A 17,843-nucleotide genomic window follows, 5' to 3' on the forward strand; every position below is an offset into this window, starting at 1 on the left:
TGACAAGAAGCAATCCTTCTATTTTTCACACACCCCTTCAGAACTTATGCCATCTATGATGAACAAGTATGTTATACTCTGGAGATGAGCAAAAAGTGCTGTCCATTTTGTTGTGAGAATCAGGGCACATAAAAGCTTGAAAGTATGAAAGCAGGAAAGATGGAATTCTGCCAGTCTGCCCTTACAGGATTAATTTTTGCTTACATTATATCTGAAAATAGGAAAAGAAACTACAGCCCAAAAATATCTTGTTTCTATCTATCTATCTATCTATCTATCTATCTATCTATCTATCTATCTATCATCTATCTATCTATCTATCTATCTATCTATCTATCTATCTATCTATCATCTATCTATATCTCAACAGAAATGCTACAGTATCATGCTGTCGTCCAGTACTTTTTCTCCCCTTGCCCCTATAGTCTGCATATGTGCCTGCACCACGCTTCAAGTTTAGCAAAGGAGTCAAAATTGCAACCATGTATTTTAACCTTCAGCTCTATGGCCAGGAGAACTTCCTAGACAATTTCTGAGTTGTTTATAAAACAAATACTACAGCCATTAATGTCCCACTTCTTGGATAGCCTTGTGAGCACTTACATAAAAAAGGTTTAATTCCAGCTGTTTTTTAAAACATCCTTTCTAGAAACAAAGGAATGTAAAACCCCACAATTACAACATACATAATAGCAGTCTCCCAGGAATAACGACATGTCAGAAAACAAAAAAAGCTTGATCTGAGTAACCTGAGTGCAAACTCCATCCACATCTGCATGATCCTTGACCAGAAGAGCTCTCTAGTGCACCTCTCTCCCCACACCAAGGACACCTTTGATACAACAAATGAACAATACTTTCCTAAAGCATCCTGTCTTTCTGGAAAGTTAAATGTGTCAGTGTTATTCGCACATCACTGTGATCAAATACATTTGCTGTGTCTCAGATCTTAAATAGATTTACTTGAACAAAGCAGTTTTGACCAATTCATTTCTGCAATGATATATTAGCTGGCACCAAACAATAGATGTTTCAGTTTTCAGTTCCTCTCTGCTTTTAGAGCAATCATTTAACAAAAATCAGATTTCCGTCACTTAATCAGGCCTTAGTCTCTGACAAATCTTCAGTGCTTCAGCTAGCAGTTATTCATTTCCTTTTATCTTGTTTCACAGATCTTTATCTACTCCTTTCTGGGAAGACAAATTAATTCTTGAATTTTTTATTTATTTATTGGGGAATATTATTAGAACATTCTAATGTTCTTAATATAATTACCACAGCACAACTTCTCCCAAATACAGGTTTCATGCCTATGTCCCCCTGCGCCTAATTACGGCCAAACAGGGAAACACCAATACAATCCAGTTGGCTGTAGTGTGTTTCCCAACATGCTGCCAAGGTTAAAACTCAGCCAGTACCCAGACAAGTTCCATTATGTGGGGAACTCTGTGCCTATAAATACACACAACCCAAAAGACCCCTCCTTACACTCTCCTCAATTTCCCCCCTCAATTTAGACAAATACTTCTTTTGATTAATTTTGATTCTGACTGTTGCCAAACCAGCCAGCTTAAATCAAAACTCACTGTTCTCCCTTCTTCCTTTCCATAATCCATTGCTCTAAATACCAAATAAAATATGGTAAAGTGCCAGGAGAGCAGATCAATGGTTTCTGTTGCTTTAGAATCTACATTTCTTCTTCTTGACTTGTTCTTATTTCTCAGAATCCTCCTACAGTTGCTAAGTCTTGATAGCATCTGTAGTTTAAAGGCTGTGAGCAACCAGTGTCTGTTATGCCTTTGAACACACAGACACACATCCACTCAGATGCACATGATGATGATGAGCACGTTGAGAGATACTATCAGTTGTAAACAGATCTCTCAAGCACAAATAACACAAGACTGAGGGCCAGGGATGACTGCTCATAAGCAAGCCCAGCATCTTTGTTCTTGTTCAATAGCCAGATGTAGAAAAATGTTCTAAGGAAGGAGAGAGCAATACTTCAGGTGTTCACAAAGCTGGAAGGGTGGCAAAGCGGTGGTAAGGAACGATTGATCTGTTGCAGAAAGAAGCTGTTATCACTGCTGGAGCAGGGTGAGAAATAGGTAATGGGTATCATCATGCTCACAGCTATGAGGAATAAGGGCACACTACTGTCAAGATCATTTGTACTCCTAACACTGTCAGATGTCTCTAAATATCACTCTGCAGCCTGCCCTCAGATTTTGTAAAGCATGGTCCATAAATGAAACTCCACAAAGAGATGCAGGGAGTCCAGGGTAAATTGTGTTCATTATTTTTCAGTATTATCTATACAAGCATAATGACACAGTGCCTTGGTACTACAGACTGGAGTCACTGAGAAACCAGTTATCTTTAAACACTCACTAGCTCTGAGGTGATAAAAGCCAATAAGCAAAGTTCAGAGTTGCAAGGTATGTCAAGCTGAAGGGATGATCACACCTCGACAGAAGCTACTGCATTTATCTACAGTAGAAAACAGGAAAATATACAACGTAGTTATGACCTGAGCTCCCCAAAAGGCAGAGCCTACTTTCTCTATGCTTTCAATGATTTCAATACAGATCCAGAGTCCAGAAGCTCCTCTGCTGCCTTTTCTCATGGCTTGCAGCCAAGCCTCAAGGTGCATCACCAGAAATCAACCCCTGTGTTTGAGGCTAAGTAGGTGACATTTCAGAAAGAGAAGAGGTGTTGGGCTGAGGGCTTATCACAGAGACAGGGCATCTCAGACTCTAACTTGTGCACTTCTTAAAGAGTTTTAGCATCCCATTATCAGGGTGATAAAGATGTCCAGGCTGCCAAGCTGGCTAGTGCCACTGACTGCAATGATTCACAGCTTTCTGGGTGTGGTTTTTCTTCCCCCCCTCCAGTTACCCCATTTAACCTGTTTCATGCTGTGGTGATAAATGCATGTGTTGATATCTCATGGGGATTTGCGACTCAAGCTAGACCAATGAGTCACTGCTGCTCTTGGGATGGAACTTAAGAGGCTGCCCACTTATTTACATTTTGGTCTCTTTGTGTCACCTTTTAGGATCAAGATCCAGTTCTGCAAAATGACATGTGAAGTTATAATGGAATTGGTTGATTCCAAGGCTAGAATTCCTTTTGTAGGAGTATATTGCTCAAACTATTTTAACTGGTCTGATGCTGATTTTGAGTTGAGACTTTAAGTATCAAAAGCAGTAACTCTAAAGTGGAACTCAAAGGACCCTCTAACCTGGTGATGCAAATTGTCTGCGATTCCCTTGACACATCACCTTACAGACTGACATTCCTGTCCTTGAAGAAATGAGAAATTTAGGATTTACAAACAGGCATTTTTCCTGTCTATCATATTTTTCTAATGGGTCTCTGTCACTGTCTGTGACTGCCTTATTCACTGGCATTGTAGAGAGTTTGCTGTTCACTGGGAGGACTGCTTTGTGTGAGCAGACACCTTGGCATCAAAAAGAAGTCCTCTACATCAGCTGTCAGCACATTGATAGCCAGATCTATGGCTACAGATCAGAGCTTGAAGGTATGAACACAAGAAACTTTACTTTGAAACAACTGGAAGGAAGCAAAGCATAGCAGGGACATTGTCCACCAGTTCATCAGCCAGGCAGAGACAGTGCATGTGTGTCCTGCAGGTAATCATCAGCCAAAAATGCACTGAATTTGAAAGGGCTACTGACACTTGATGATGTGATCTTCCACATTCTTTACTTCCTGGAAAACAGGAGACAGTGAGGCTGAGGTCCTTATGTCTCCCTAAATAAGTAAAGACTTCTTCCCTTTACAGTATTTTTTTTTAAAGAAAAACAAAAATATCTTTCAACAAAAAATTAACCAGCAGGCCCAGAGACTGGCTGATGAAAGGATGTCTAAAGCATGCACAGACCTAGACTAACAGATCTAGAAAACTACTGAATTATTAATGTAGGTGCACTGATTACCATTTACATTATGTCACCAAAGAGAACAAATGATATCAGAAAAGAGAGGAGGGGGTCAATTTTATGTAATATTTCAGGTCTTTTGCAAATAACAGCTCTTCTTTGTAGCCCAAATGTGTGTTTCTTATCTGTCTACCAAGAACCAATGATTATGAATATAAATGTAGCCTAGCTTAACTTCTGAAGAGCAATGAAGGAAACTTAGCCTTGAAAAGGACACACTTGTGTCAGTCCAGACTTGTGTCTCAGACATTGAAAGTATTTTGTGAGTATACAAAATCCTTTTCACAAAAATGTTAATGATACACTTATCTGAATAGGAAGCTTTATTTTGGCTCTTCCAAATCCTGGAGTTCAGCTTGTGGTTCCCTACCTCTGACCACCCTCTCCTCCTAACAGCTCAAAAGATGACATGCCAAAAATTAACTCTACATAACAGCAACTAATGTGCTTGCAGTTTTTTCTGGCCTTTTTATTTCTGTCATGCAAGCCAATATATCCTGAGTAAAAACACTTAGAAAAAAAAATCACATTGTGTGTGTCATGGGTTCACATACCCCAAACTTATTAAAGAGCAGTAACTTAGTGCCATCCTCTATATTTTTTCCCATAATTGACAGGAATCCTGTTCTTTCAAAGTCGAGTTCTGACTGATAAGCTGGGCAGAGTGCCACAAGCACAAGACAGCAAGTTTTTGCAATAGTTCTGGAAAGTTAATGAGTTTTCAATTTGTTCTCTTTTTCTGTTACTTATGCTTACGTTTTGGGCCTATTCCACTAAAATAATAATGGGTAAAACATAAATATCTATCTTGGTAATGAGCTGCTATGGAGAATACTAGGAAGTTTCCAGTATACCCACAGGAAAAAAATATCCTTTGGTGTGGATTGGTAGAATCCCAATTGTCAAAGGTTGCCCATGAATGCGTACACAAAAACCCAGATGGGAAAAAACCGCACGCAGGTGAGAGGGAACTTCAAAAAACAGCTTGAAAAAAAATAAAAACCTGAAGTGATGAATCATTAATCCAAAACATGTACTGCTTTCAATATTAGCATAACTTCTAATGTGATACTTTCCCATGTATTCTGCCAGTTGTCATTTTCCAGATCTTGTCAAACATATACCTAATGCCACTAATTTGTTATAGAACTTTTTAATTATTTTTTTGAAGTGCAGCATATAGATGTCTTCTATTTTTTATACCATACATATCTCATTTTAAACTTAGAAGTTTTCAGAGTTGTCATTAAAAAGCACGTAGACAAAATATTTTATGGTATCTATAATAAATGCAAAGAAATCAATACAAACAAAACTTGGCTTAGCAAACTGTACATACATAAATATGTTCTTTGTTTTTCAACTTGACATTCAACATTTTTTCCTCATAAAAACTTCTGCAATCTTATTTATTACATCCATTTTTTTTAAACCTTAAAAAAGTGCTTCTCAGATTTACACCTTGTGCATCCAAAGCAAAAGTCAGAACACCATGCCTGAAACAGAAACCACAGGGAATAATACATCGCCATACAAGATTCTTTAAAATTGTATGTTACAAATGCTCTAAAATTCCTTAAGCATTGATTATTTTGTACACTGTAGATACTGAGAGGGTATTTAACAAATACTGGCTAATGGGTCATTTAGAGCAGCACACAGGAAAGGATCTACAGTATCAAGTCCTTGGCTATGCATAGAACAGGGCAATGACCTGGATATAAAGTGGCTAAAAGATCTCAAAAGCTGTACAGAAGAGGTTTCCCTCACATACGTTGCATCCTCCTTAGTACCCAGGATGCAAGTGTTGAAATGATGCTACTCAGGTAATACCTTGTGCAGTCTGATACTGATGGGCTGATGCGCTTCGAGCGGAGTGCCAGCAGAGAAAGACACGGGCACAGTGCTGGCAACAGCAGACAGGAAAAGCTGCCACGCTGCACCTTGGCACCCTTTAAAACCATCTTGCTCCCAGCCAGCACTCCAGCAAAGTCCCCTGCTGTCTCCCAGGTCTCCTTCACAATGGAGGAGGACCATTCATGTATTTTAGCATGGGGTGGAAAGAGCGGGCAAAGTTGTTTGCCATAGCACAGCTGTAATCCTCCTCGGTCATGGGCACCAGGCACGCCAGCCCGATCAGGAGCAGCAGCAGGAGCTGAAGTGGCAGAGCGGCTCTGAGGACTCTGAGGAAGAAGGATGGGCACTGCCATGCTGGCCCAGCCTCAGAACGGGAGGAACCTGAGCCACCTCTTGTGGACCTGGGAAAAGAACATGGGCAGTTGAATACACTAAAACATTACTGCAGCAGAGGTTGCCCTTGGGCACTCAACCTCCCCTGAAGGCCAACTTACAATTTGCACAGACTTTGACAACTGCAGAGGTATTTTTCAGTGAACATGCTATTTCCCTAACACTTGTAGGAGACCCCGGATTTCTAGACTGGAAAACACCAAATGATCACAACAGAACTTTGTGACCCCACAGACCCTTTATCACTTATGAGGAAGACTCTCCACTTAAAGCGCTTTGCTTTAAGAAGGGGAAAATAAAAGGTGGCCCATACCTGCCATATTTGTTCAATGCACGCTGTCTGAAAAGGTGGGCCTTCTTGTTTAAATTGGCCAGTTGCATTAGATTTGCGTAAGTTTCTACATTTTTTTTATTTATAAGGTATCCATAAGGTATAATGCATTAAGATTCAGTTACATCATTTTCTGTCAATTTCACCAATACACAGCTAATGGGACTTATTTTCTACAAAGCACATTGTGTTTTGAATCTTGCACAGAATCAGCAGTTAAAATCTATCTGCTCAACTGACTTGACACCATCACATTCCAAGTGATTTACTCCCTTATGATGATAGATCTGACTTGAAACGGCACATACCTATCACGCCTATGAAGCATGAGACATCTAACACAATATTTCCAAAGAGACACTTCAAAAATCCATTCTATTACGTTAATGAAAGATAAGGACATAAACTTCACCTTTTTCTTTTTGACTGAAACTTTCAAGAGCTGAAAAGAGTGACTAGGAAAGATTAAATCTGATGGTCTCAGTGTGCTAACGAATGGCATGGGAAAATACTGTATTTCAGCACAAGCCAAAAATGGAGGAACTCAGAGCCTTCAAGAAACTTGCTTCAAGACCTCTGCTATTAGGACATTAGGTCCTAATGAGTTTTCTCTCAGGTGTGTTGCTATAATAATTTGCTTGGCTGCTATGATCATGAGGCCTCAGAAAATCTATGGTTTCCTAGAGTTTAAGAGATAAAAATTCTCATGAGGAGATGTGGGAAATTAGGCTTATTGGCTGCAGTTAAATGCTCCCCAGTAAACTGAGTACAGGGTGATGGTTCCTTAGTGTTTCTTTGACTTCCCCTTGTTCTTTCGATCCTGTCTCCCTGGTAAATCTGAACCTGTGTGGGGAAGCATCCAAAAATGAAAATACCATCTTCAAAACAATTCCAGGCTTAGCAAGGGTTCCCTTCCCACATGTTCAGAAAAGAATTATTTTTGTGCTTGAGACTATTTTCAACAAAGTTCAACAAAGGAGGAGTTCAACAAAGCCAGGCAAATTTGGTAAAGTTCAGATGACTAACAGATACATAAACACTAACTCAGCAGATATGCTAAATTATTAGCTTGAACTAAGTGTTCCAGGAAGCAGTGATGATCAAAACATCAGATCTTGTGTTGTCTGAATCCATGCTATTGTAGCCCAGATGGAAAGCTGCTTATTGCATAACATAGGATCACATATTATATAGAAGATATTAAAAGGACATGGCATATTAAACAGCATCAGAGCATTCCATATTAAAGCTCAATTAGATCAGGACTTCTACTGTCTGAGAATACCAAGACAGAAAGTTAATGGACTGCGGCAGAAACAATGGGAACAAAGAGTGCTTAATTACCTTCCAAGCATTTGATTGCAAAGCCTACCTATTTACTAGGCTCTCACTGTATAAAAGTTGTTAATCCAAATCAAAAAATGACCACATTTCTGCAGTTGCTAACTGATGTTTGATAATAATCAAAGTGTAATTTTCTTCATTGCCCCAGAATTACTCTAGGGGCAACACTGGGTGTCAGAAGGGGAATTTCCAGAAAGCTAAATCAAAAGGGAGCAAAGTTAATACCTGGTTTTTCTTTTCTTTTTCCTATGCCTTTAAGTAGCACAATCCAGCACTTCTTGCTTTGTGTTTTACAAAAACAAGTTGTAATGTAAGCTTGCATGGCTGATCTCAAAAGGAACATATACTTTCAAAAATTAAAACAATTCACAGCCAACCATTTTTTTCTGCAGTGAAGTAGGGTATTGAAGAATAATATTGCATGGAAACAATGAAACAAGCAAATAATGAAATGTTACAAAAACATCTTCAGAGGGGGTGTTATAACAAGTTTGAGTGCTGTACTGACTGTTTTTATGGCAGGTGCACCTCTGCAATCTACATAATTGGATGAAAAATGGAATAGTTCAGCTTAGAGTGTTTAACAGATTTTGTAAGGAGAGATGGTTAAAAATATACATTGTTAATTAAAAAAGCTCACTCTTTATAAGGACAGAAGACCTATTTTGTCTGGCAGAAGAAGGGAAAGCTGAAGTATTGTCCACCACTTTGGAGATAAATATAATTTTCTGTCCTTGTTCTGTTCTTTAGCTGTCTCTTCTGACTGCTCCACCATTTGTCACACTGTGAGGAGGGAAAGAGGTAGAGCCATCTGCTACTCACTCCAGTACACCATTCCTACTTAGTAGATGAAAGACGGAAGCACAGCTGCAGTCCTGGCCAACGGTAAGCTTCTTCATGTCAAGAAATTTTATATATTAATCTAAGTGCAAGCAATAGTTACCCTTACTTTGAGAGTCTGTAATGTCAGTGATATTGGAATTCTTCTCTAGGCATTTCAAGAGAGGAGAAGCTAATTTACCAGACTATAGATAGGATGGTCAAAGTGAACTTTAATTTCAGCTCAGAGGGGAACCTTTTTGTAAAGATGATTGCTATTTTTTCCCCAAGGAAAATACGGTTGATGTAACCAATCTGTATTGCAGTAAGCATCTGAAAGCTTTCAAAAAGGAATTTATCATTCAACTGAAGCTGATAGAAATAAATAAAATGACTTTAATGCTAAGTGACTAATGGAATGTGGAAAATAGGTTTACATTGAAAGAGGCACTGCTGGCCTAGTTGGATGTTATTTAATGCAGTTAATCAAGAATGGGCCTTAATTTAGTATCTTTATTAAAAGGCTACTGCACAAAATATAAGAATGGTAAATTTCATCTGTATGACTGCAGATGCTGAAGGTCTTTGCAAATACCAGACAGTACTGACTTCTCGCACAAAAAAAAAGTGAGTGAATCCAGTAAGTTTAAGAAGCAGCAGTTGTATATGATATTTAAATAATAAGAACCAAGTGAGAGCGAGGGAGATAACTGGGAAGAGAATCATGGCAAGCCAAACCCAAACCTTGTGTTCGAGCTACTGTGTAGCCATGAATATAATTTTGTGGGCAAAGACACAAAGAGTGATGTGGTTTGGTCTGCTCCAGGAACAGCAAGTGACCTTCAAAGATACACTAGTCATTTGGGGAGGCCTGGGGAGAGCAGGAAATGGGAGGCTGGCACTATGGCACCAGGACTTCAATAGAGCTGCTCAAGAGAGACAATGTAAACACCCCTGAGCAAACTGAACCACCATTTTAATCTCTTAACATTTTAATCACTTCTAAAAAATTCACAGGCAAAGATCCAGGTGTGCACTTATGACAGCTCTATTAAACTGATGAGAAAAGGGAAATTGCTTCTTGGATTTGCTTTCCCACCTAGCACAAAATTACTAGTACTGCTTGGATGAGACTCCGGTTAAATCCACAATGTGATGTTGAGTTTAATCCTGCACCTTGTTTAGCATCACACTATATATGCCTGTCTTTTTGTGGTGATAAAGAAGGCAAAGTGATATGACTTTTTTTATACACAAAGCATGGCCCCTCTAATTTTTTAGATGAACCTTCCTTCCCAACTTCTCGTGTGATAAACCTTTTAGGATTGACTTTATTTCTCCTTTACACTAAACTCTAACAGGGTTTGCTGATCCAGTGCAAGATCAAACACAAAGTACTCTGATCAGAGGCATGTCAAAATATTAAAGAACACAGTGACAGCTTGTACCGCATTATCAGCTAAAACCACATTATACATCAACCACAACCTGTCTGGCTTGCGCATTTGATTAAGTTTCCTATTCAGCAGTGACTCATTCGTATTCCATGCTTGTCTGAATGACAAATTGAACATTGTGTTGTGCTGCTACAAGATGTGTTAATAAACAGTGCTGGAAAGGCTTGATCTGAAAGGTGCCGCAGCAATGCCACTGCTAGAACAGGGGTTGATCTCGAAGCTGCAAAGCAGTGCTAGCTGCTCTTCCAGCCAGGGGCTCACGCCTACAACCAGAAACCCCAGAATGCTGGCAGAAGTGGTTCGAGGAGAGTGGAAAAGCACACACAATGTGTTCCTTGAGTACAATGGTGCTAGTGCAAGCATGCTGATCTGTCAAAGACATCGTCCCCTCCTCCTCACTGTTAGTGGCTGCAGAGTAAAGCCCCTCTCCTCCCTCTTTTTCCTCCCTATGAGAAACAAAACGCCAAGCTTCACAGCACACTGGAGCTGAGTAACTAGTTCTCTTTCTCCATCAGACAGAAAGATGGAGTTTAAATATTTCCCATTTTCGATGTGGTTTCCTTTTGTTTCAAAGGAAAAAAAGCCTTAAAAATAGGCAACTTCTTAGCGTGTGTGGAAGCAGCAAAAGATACTTTTTCTATTTGTTACACGGATTTTTATCTCTGCCACTTTAATCACAGTCTGTAACTACACATGTAAAGCAAACTTCTTAAAAGAAGTGTTTATGTAAATATCTACATGGTTAAGTAGTTTTGCTCTTCACTTGCTTTATAATGAAAATAAACTCTTGATTTTGCCCATGAAAAATGTAATACTTTCAAGGTATTTTTTTGTCTGCTTGTTTGTGGTTCAATCACTGTATTAAATCTAGTGTTCACTTCTTTCTTTGAGTCTAAACAGAGGTTTTTTTTTTTTTTAATTGCTTAATTTTGTGTTTTCTTCTTTCTAACATAATTTTTTTTTACTCTAACAGGAACTATTTTTAAAACAAATTGGTTCATTTTTGATATGTAGAGAAAATGAGATTTAGGTTAAATGAAATTTATTATTTGATTTAATAAAAACGAATATACCTTAATCACACTTTCTCATTATTTTAGCAGTGTGCAAGACACTGAAACAGCAAAAGATGTCCTCTTTACACACGTTGGCTTGCTCATTTGCTTTTTTTATTAAAAAACCCCACTTCAAAATTGTAGAGGCTAGTAAACCGATCAGTGAAAGAGCGAAGGTACACACATCACACTGACAACAACGAGAATGCAGAAGCACTGTTAGCTGCAGAGATGACAGGTTGCTGGAGACACTGTGGGAAGCAAGAAGCTGTAGCTGCAAGCCTGCTCTCTACTGGTCAGACAGAGATGGGGCAGTGCCATGGCAATGTTAGCAGGTTATATTGCAGTCGTCTAAAGAGGGGAGAGAAAGTGATCCCGAGTCTCAATACTCTCAAATTCTGACTTGAAGTTTTGAGTCTAAAGTACTGAAAACCCACAAACTGAACAAAATGTTTTGGGGGGAGGCGGGGGGAAAGGAAGAAAAAAGGAAAGAAATAATAAATAAAGAAAAGGATGTTAGTATGTCTCATCCAGATTTGTGGGTTTTGTGAATTCTAGAATATTATACTGGCCTATTACCTGCCTTAATTTAATATCTAGAGGTAAAGAGGATGATAGGAAGTGTTTGCCATGAACTTACTAGCATTCCTCTTAAATCACACCAAAATAAAATAATCATTAAGTACTATAAGTGTAAACACACACTCATCCTGATCAGGCATATGAAAAGTAAATGCTGATTACACGGGATTATACATTCTGTGAATTTTTGTGATATACTTTCTGTGATTTCTGTGAAGCAAAAGCTGCAGATGTCCCAGGATTAGCCTGTATCCCTGTTTAACAAATATTTTGAAGTAATTTAAAGACCCTTTTGCCAAACGAGTAACAAAAGGGAAGTTACCACTTGTGTAAGTCCTGACCACCTGATGGAGCCAGTGGGACTGAGAGGAATCACGGCCAATTTCTATCATCCTCTTGGTGTTCTAGAACAGAGTGCAGAAACCAGGAGAATAAGGTACCTGCTATGTGGACTGCTGACAGAGGGTCCAGGCTGTGAGAGACTACATTTGCCCCGTGGCTGTTTGCAATGAACAGGGGGTAAAGAAAGAAGAATGTTCAGTCCAGGCAAATAAAGACAAGCTACTGATGAAACTAAATTAAAAGTGCAGCAAAGGAAACATAAAAAAAATTAAATAAAATCAAATGAAGTGACCAATACCCATGAACCAAGGAAACTGGCTTTTCTTTGCACATAGCTGAGCTGAGGTCCAATATGAAAATTATTTGAACATGTACAGTGAACTGAAAAATAACAGTTTAGACATTATGTTTATGAACAGTAGCTCTGGGTTTTAAAAAAAAGTATCTAGAAATTTAGTTCAAATAATTTGTAATATGAAATAGATGTTATCTTATTAAGTTGAATATGGAAAAATATATAGATTTAAAAATGCACATGCAGAGAAATTATTATTTTCAAGGAAAAAAAGGACCAGAACACTCCTTTGACAAGTTTTGTCGCTCCTCCACCCCACGATTTTGAAGGCCAAATAACTGTAGGGGCATCCTTGCACTCACACAGCTATTTGCTGGATTACTTAATGCAGTTAGATGTTTATAATTCTGATTGTATTTCTTTTCTATTAGTATTTATTTAGCATCAGCATATTTGGCACTGAAATTCTAAACAGTATCACTTTAGTCTTCAAAATGGTGTGGTTGCAGAACCCAGAAGTTTGAAAACTAGACCCCAGGAATCATACAATTTAGCTATGAATTATGGAGAACAAAAAAAGGGGAAAAAAGTAAATGAACAGTAACAAATTAGAGACAGACAAATATTTATTAAAATATTAAGATGAAATCTATCATAATTCTACATGCTCTCTAGACAAAGATTTATGGTAAAACACTTCTCAATTTCCTGTAATGGTCAGGCAACCTTCAGTTACATCTGTGATATCAGAGTTATTAGAAATTATTTAGGTTTAAATTTAAAAGACAAAAGCATTGACCTCTGACATAAAATGTTAAGGTTTATATTCTTTCTCCTTTGGAAAAGCCAGTATTCCTTTACATTCTCCTACTAGCATCTAAAAGGAAACTAGTGAATGTAAACAAAAATTAAAAACATAAATCAACTTCAAGAGCCATAAATTTATCAAGACAGAACTCAGAGGCTTTAGAAAAAAGTGCAAATGGAAAAACAAAATAAAACAAAACAAAAGAAATCTGATTGTCTTAAGAACTAAGGAAAAAAGCAAATTAATCAACCAATAGAATCGCAGAAAAAGACAAAATAATTGCAGTTCCAATTTGGGCTCAGAGTATGGAAGTGTTAAGTACTAGGCATGTATTGCTATATTTCTTGAATTTTGTGCCAGCGATGTAAATGGACAACTCCAGAGTTGCCATCATAGCCATCGAATAGGTCCTGCACAACTAGCTGGTTTGAAAAATGTTTTGTGCCCTTCAGCTCTACTTAGCCATTCATCCAAAGTCTCAATAAGACCATCTGCAACCTGCATCAGAAATGACAAAAAACCTTATTGAGATTCTTGATGAAGCAGCTCTGAAGAGAAGGCCAAACAGAAATGGAGGACTGATTATACCAGACAAGACCAGACTTCGGGGTGCTGCCATCACTAGAGCAAAATACAAGAGACACGACATGCCATACCATGGTAAACCAACCACACTGACAGCCCTGGTTTCAGATAGTATTTACCACTTCTGATTTCATGCAGGATGGGATATGCAGCAGGGTTGGGGAAAGCAGCTGTGTTTTGCTTTTGGTTTATGCCATTTCCTTTCCTAACAAGTGAGAAGGGGTGACTTCCAGCTGGCTAGAACTGCTGTAGATATCTATAGCTACTACCCAAGAGGTGGAAGAAAACAAATGACGTGAAATTACCGTTCTCTGTCTGCTTGGAGTGCTTCTTCCAGATACAGGACTCACCGAGCCTGATGTGTCTAATTCATCAGAAGACCATGAGGACAATTCCTAAAGTTCAGAAGGAATGGAGCTCAGAAATACAGCAACTAGCTGTACAGGTAAGCAAACTAGAAAAACTACCCTGAGTGAAATTCCAGCAGACTTATTTCCAAGGTAAATAAAATAAAGTAGCTAAATTTTGTTACCAAATCTTAAAAGACTAAGGCATTATATGTTTTCTCTGTCAGGCCTAAAGGAAAAGAAAAGCAAACAGTAGTTAAAATTTCATTTGTTTAGGTGACACATTTTCCACCAAAGTCAATACAGGGGAAAAACCAGTTGTTCTCTACTGGCTGTGAGTTATTAGATGAGTTTGGTACTACCAAGATTTTAATTAAACAGGTGGAAATCCACTAGAAGGAGAGAAGAGCTAAGTTCTTGCACTTTAAGCACTATGCTAATCCAAGTCCTTTAAGAAAAGTGAAATAAAGGAGAGCTGTGAAATCTTTACTCTGCATCTGTCACTGCTGGTGGAGACGTATATGCAACTCCCTCTCAAACACCTGAGATACATGACACCTTGAAAAGATTTGGACTATAGCTCAAAGCCTAAGCACATATAAGGGACTCCTTACCTTATTACAGAATTTATTTTATGCTTTTTTTTTTTTCTCTCTTTGACAGAGTGTGCATTAACTTCCTTTCCAGTGACAACTGACATACTATAATTTTCAGTGCTGCTACTGGAATAATTATCTCATATAGTTTGCCAGTTGACTGATTCAGTAATAGCAGGGTAAACAAACCAAGAAGTTTAGTAATTATTGCTACACCAAATAGAAAAAAAATACTGAATTTAAATCTCCTCCATATCAGAAGAGATATTTACATTATGAAGTTGAAGATTACTTTATGATATTCAAGATTACATGTTCCATCTTGATAAGCACTGCAAACCACAGCAACAGAGCAACCAATAACAATGATCAGAGAAAGGCAGTCGAAACAGCAGGAAATGCACTCAGTGAACAGAAAGGAATAAAAAGACGTGACTTACCAGTTGACTACTTGAAATGTCTAGAATTTTCTCTAGGTCTTTAATATGACGTGTAACCTCTTTCAAGAGGAGCTTCAGTCTGTTTCCAATGACATGTACCTTTTCTTTGGCTTCAAGACAATCCTTGCCTTCAGCATTGACTAGCAACTGGCAAGACATATCTTGCAGTGATGCCACCTTCAACTGAGACTCCAGCAGTTCACGTCTGATTTGCTGTTGCCAAGGGAAGCATCAAAGTTTTTAATAGCAGTCAAAAAAAAAAAAAAAAAAAAAAAAAAAAAAAAAAAAAAAAAAAAGTAGAACTCACAAATATCAACATCTGAAATTAAACAAATAGAAGAAAAAGAAAAGCACTACAAATTTCTAACCTGACAGGAAGATATACAGCAGCCTAGTAGCTAGATGAGATTTAAAATCACACGTTGTGCTACTAAGAAGAGTGAGTGGTACTCCCTACCAAGGTAAAGTCAGTCACTGATGATGGCCTCACAGCTCTGTGTTAGCGCACAATACACAGTGCTAACCCTCATGAGAAAGAGAGATCTGACTAGATGTTTTTCTGGTGATGTGTTTTGGGAGAGAAAATGGTTATTACAGTCCTACCATAAGAAGTCTGTGATGATCCTGCAGTATTTCTGAGTCCAGGCTTGGATTGATGGGCACAATCTCATTTTTCCTTCTGTCAATATTCTCCAACCAAAGCAGCAAACCATGGCATAGTTCATGGAAATCCTACAAATGATGAATCATGGTTTTAACAGGGTAACAGAATATTCCAGTCAAATTTACGTTTTTAATTTACTCTCTGATGTGTTCCACTAGCTAAATAAAATAACTTCCAAGAAGTATACAATAGACTATGAGGATACTATTCCAGAAACAACAAATTTTGTAAATATTGGGCAATAAATACGTGTTTTAGGTAGCACAGGTGTGTCCTCGAGAAAAACACATGCAAAAGCCATATTTTGGTTTTCACTGGCAAGTTTCAGACAGATTGTGAGCACACCAAGTAACTAAATGGTTTTATATTTTCATTATGTGGGCTTGTTTCATTATGTGGGCAGTTTGAAATAGGCACAGCACAGACCTGGCACTGTATTAATGCATCCTGCAACGAGCTGCGCCAGTCTTCGATCATGCTGCACGCGTGCTCCCAGTGCACGTTCATCTGAGACAGGCGCTCCTGAAGCCTCTTGCTCTCCTCGCTGTCAGACTGAGTGAACTCTGAGCTGCACAGATTGATGGACAGGATGATTGCTTTGCGGTTATCAATTGCTTTCTGCAGCTCCTTGATGACAGACAAAGGGGAAGAAAGAATGGAAATTGGTAAAATGTGACTTTCAGGGAAAAAAAGTGGAGAAGGCACCACAAGGCTGCAATGGTTTGCCATCAGCAGCTGCAGAATGGTACCATACTGTAACAGTCCCTTTACTCTGGATGTGACATTTCTGGGCTCCCTCTGTGACTCTGCAAATGTCCACTCTTTAACATCTTTTAAATTTTTACTGTGAGCATAAACAAGAGCAAGCCAATTAAACTTATAAAGTCTTAAAAGCCTGAAGTCAGAGTTGAATTTTAAAGATCTGGCTCATGTTTCAGATATTTTAAAGACTGAGTAGGCCCAACAAAATTTAAAGATGTGTCACAACTGTGTTTTTAGCTCACAATAAAACTTTTGCCCTCACTTCTCGGTTTTGCTGATAAACATGAAAACCAGCATATCCAGTTTGAAGTGGAAATTGCTGTCATCAGTGTTTTAAAATAAAAGCTTTTACTGAGAGAAACAAAAACATACAAAGAGCATAAAGCACTTCAATTTATAGAAGCACAACTTGAATAAAAACTCTGATTTGTTTACACTGGAAGACACAAAAGAAACCCCACCTCTTTCGGTTTGGAGGGTACTAATAGGCTTTCAAAGAGAGGGTGAGATAAGAACAGAATTCTTATGAAACGCCCCGTTTTTCCACCTACTTTACAGCATTTACTTAAAAGCAAGATGTCACAGTAACCTTTGCAGTACTTATGGCAGCTATATTTGGATTGCAGTGGAGATGAGCATCGACATGCTTCACATGGATCACTGCCGGAAACAGCCTTTACTATCTGTTCACCTCATCCCTGGCATGAAGCACAGTGCATTTTGACATTGGATCCCATATTATCCTGCCCATGCTTGTAAGACACTAGTAACTGAATGTGAAGTTGTGGACCACCACATTTGCAGATTTTTATAGCTGTGAAATTTACAAGAGAGATGAAAAAGCAACATTCAGATCTTGATGCACCTGAGATGACAGAATCAAGAAAGGAATGTTGCAAAGGGGCATCAAATTTTTCCTATATTGTACTGGTGACACTGGGTAGGTTACAATCCCTTTGGACTCCTCCTTCCTCCACACAAAGTAGTATTGTCTCAATGAGGCTTTTTATCTTTTTGAAGCAGCTGATTTATTACCAATTTGAATAGAAAATAATTGATCTAACTTCACACTTTAAAAAAACTTATATAAATTTGGGTGACATCAGGAGTTATCTGTACATTCTGGAATTACAGGATTGCCACAGAATTACTATTCCAAAACTTCATTTTGATAGCCAGTGGTGCATTTTCCTTCCAAAAG

General features: G+C 38.4%; 1 protein-coding gene across 2 annotated transcripts in view; it reads right to left on the reverse strand.

Annotated features, from left to right (window-relative positions):
- Positions 1–5,232: 5,232 nt before the first annotated feature.
- SYNE1 (spectrin repeat containing nuclear envelope protein 1) overlaps positions 5,233–17,843 on the reverse strand; it is a 286,213-nt gene continuing 273,602 nt past the window's right edge. For both annotated transcript variants that reach the window (XM_066315491.1, XM_066315492.1), the window contains 6 exons: positions 16,307–16,507; positions 15,820–15,948; positions 15,217–15,429; positions 14,139–14,228; positions 12,244–12,302; positions 5,233–6,223 (listed from right to left, as the gene is read on the reverse strand). In XM_066315491.1, coding sequence (XP_066171588.1) covers positions 5,983–6,223; positions 12,244–12,302; positions 14,139–14,228; positions 15,217–15,429; positions 15,820–15,948; positions 16,307–16,507 — 933 coding nt within the window. In that variant the 3' untranslated portion in view covers positions 5,233–5,982. The remainder of the gene's footprint in view (positions 6,224–12,243; positions 12,303–14,138; positions 14,229–15,216; positions 15,430–15,819; positions 15,949–16,306; positions 16,508–17,843) is intronic.

This window comes from Sylvia atricapilla, chromosome 3 (assembly GCF_009819655.1).
Source record: "Sylvia atricapilla isolate bSylAtr1 chromosome 3, bSylAtr1.pri, whole genome shotgun sequence".
In the NCBI taxonomy this organism is placed as follows: Eukaryota; Metazoa; Chordata; class Aves; order Passeriformes; family Sylviidae; genus Sylvia; species Sylvia atricapilla.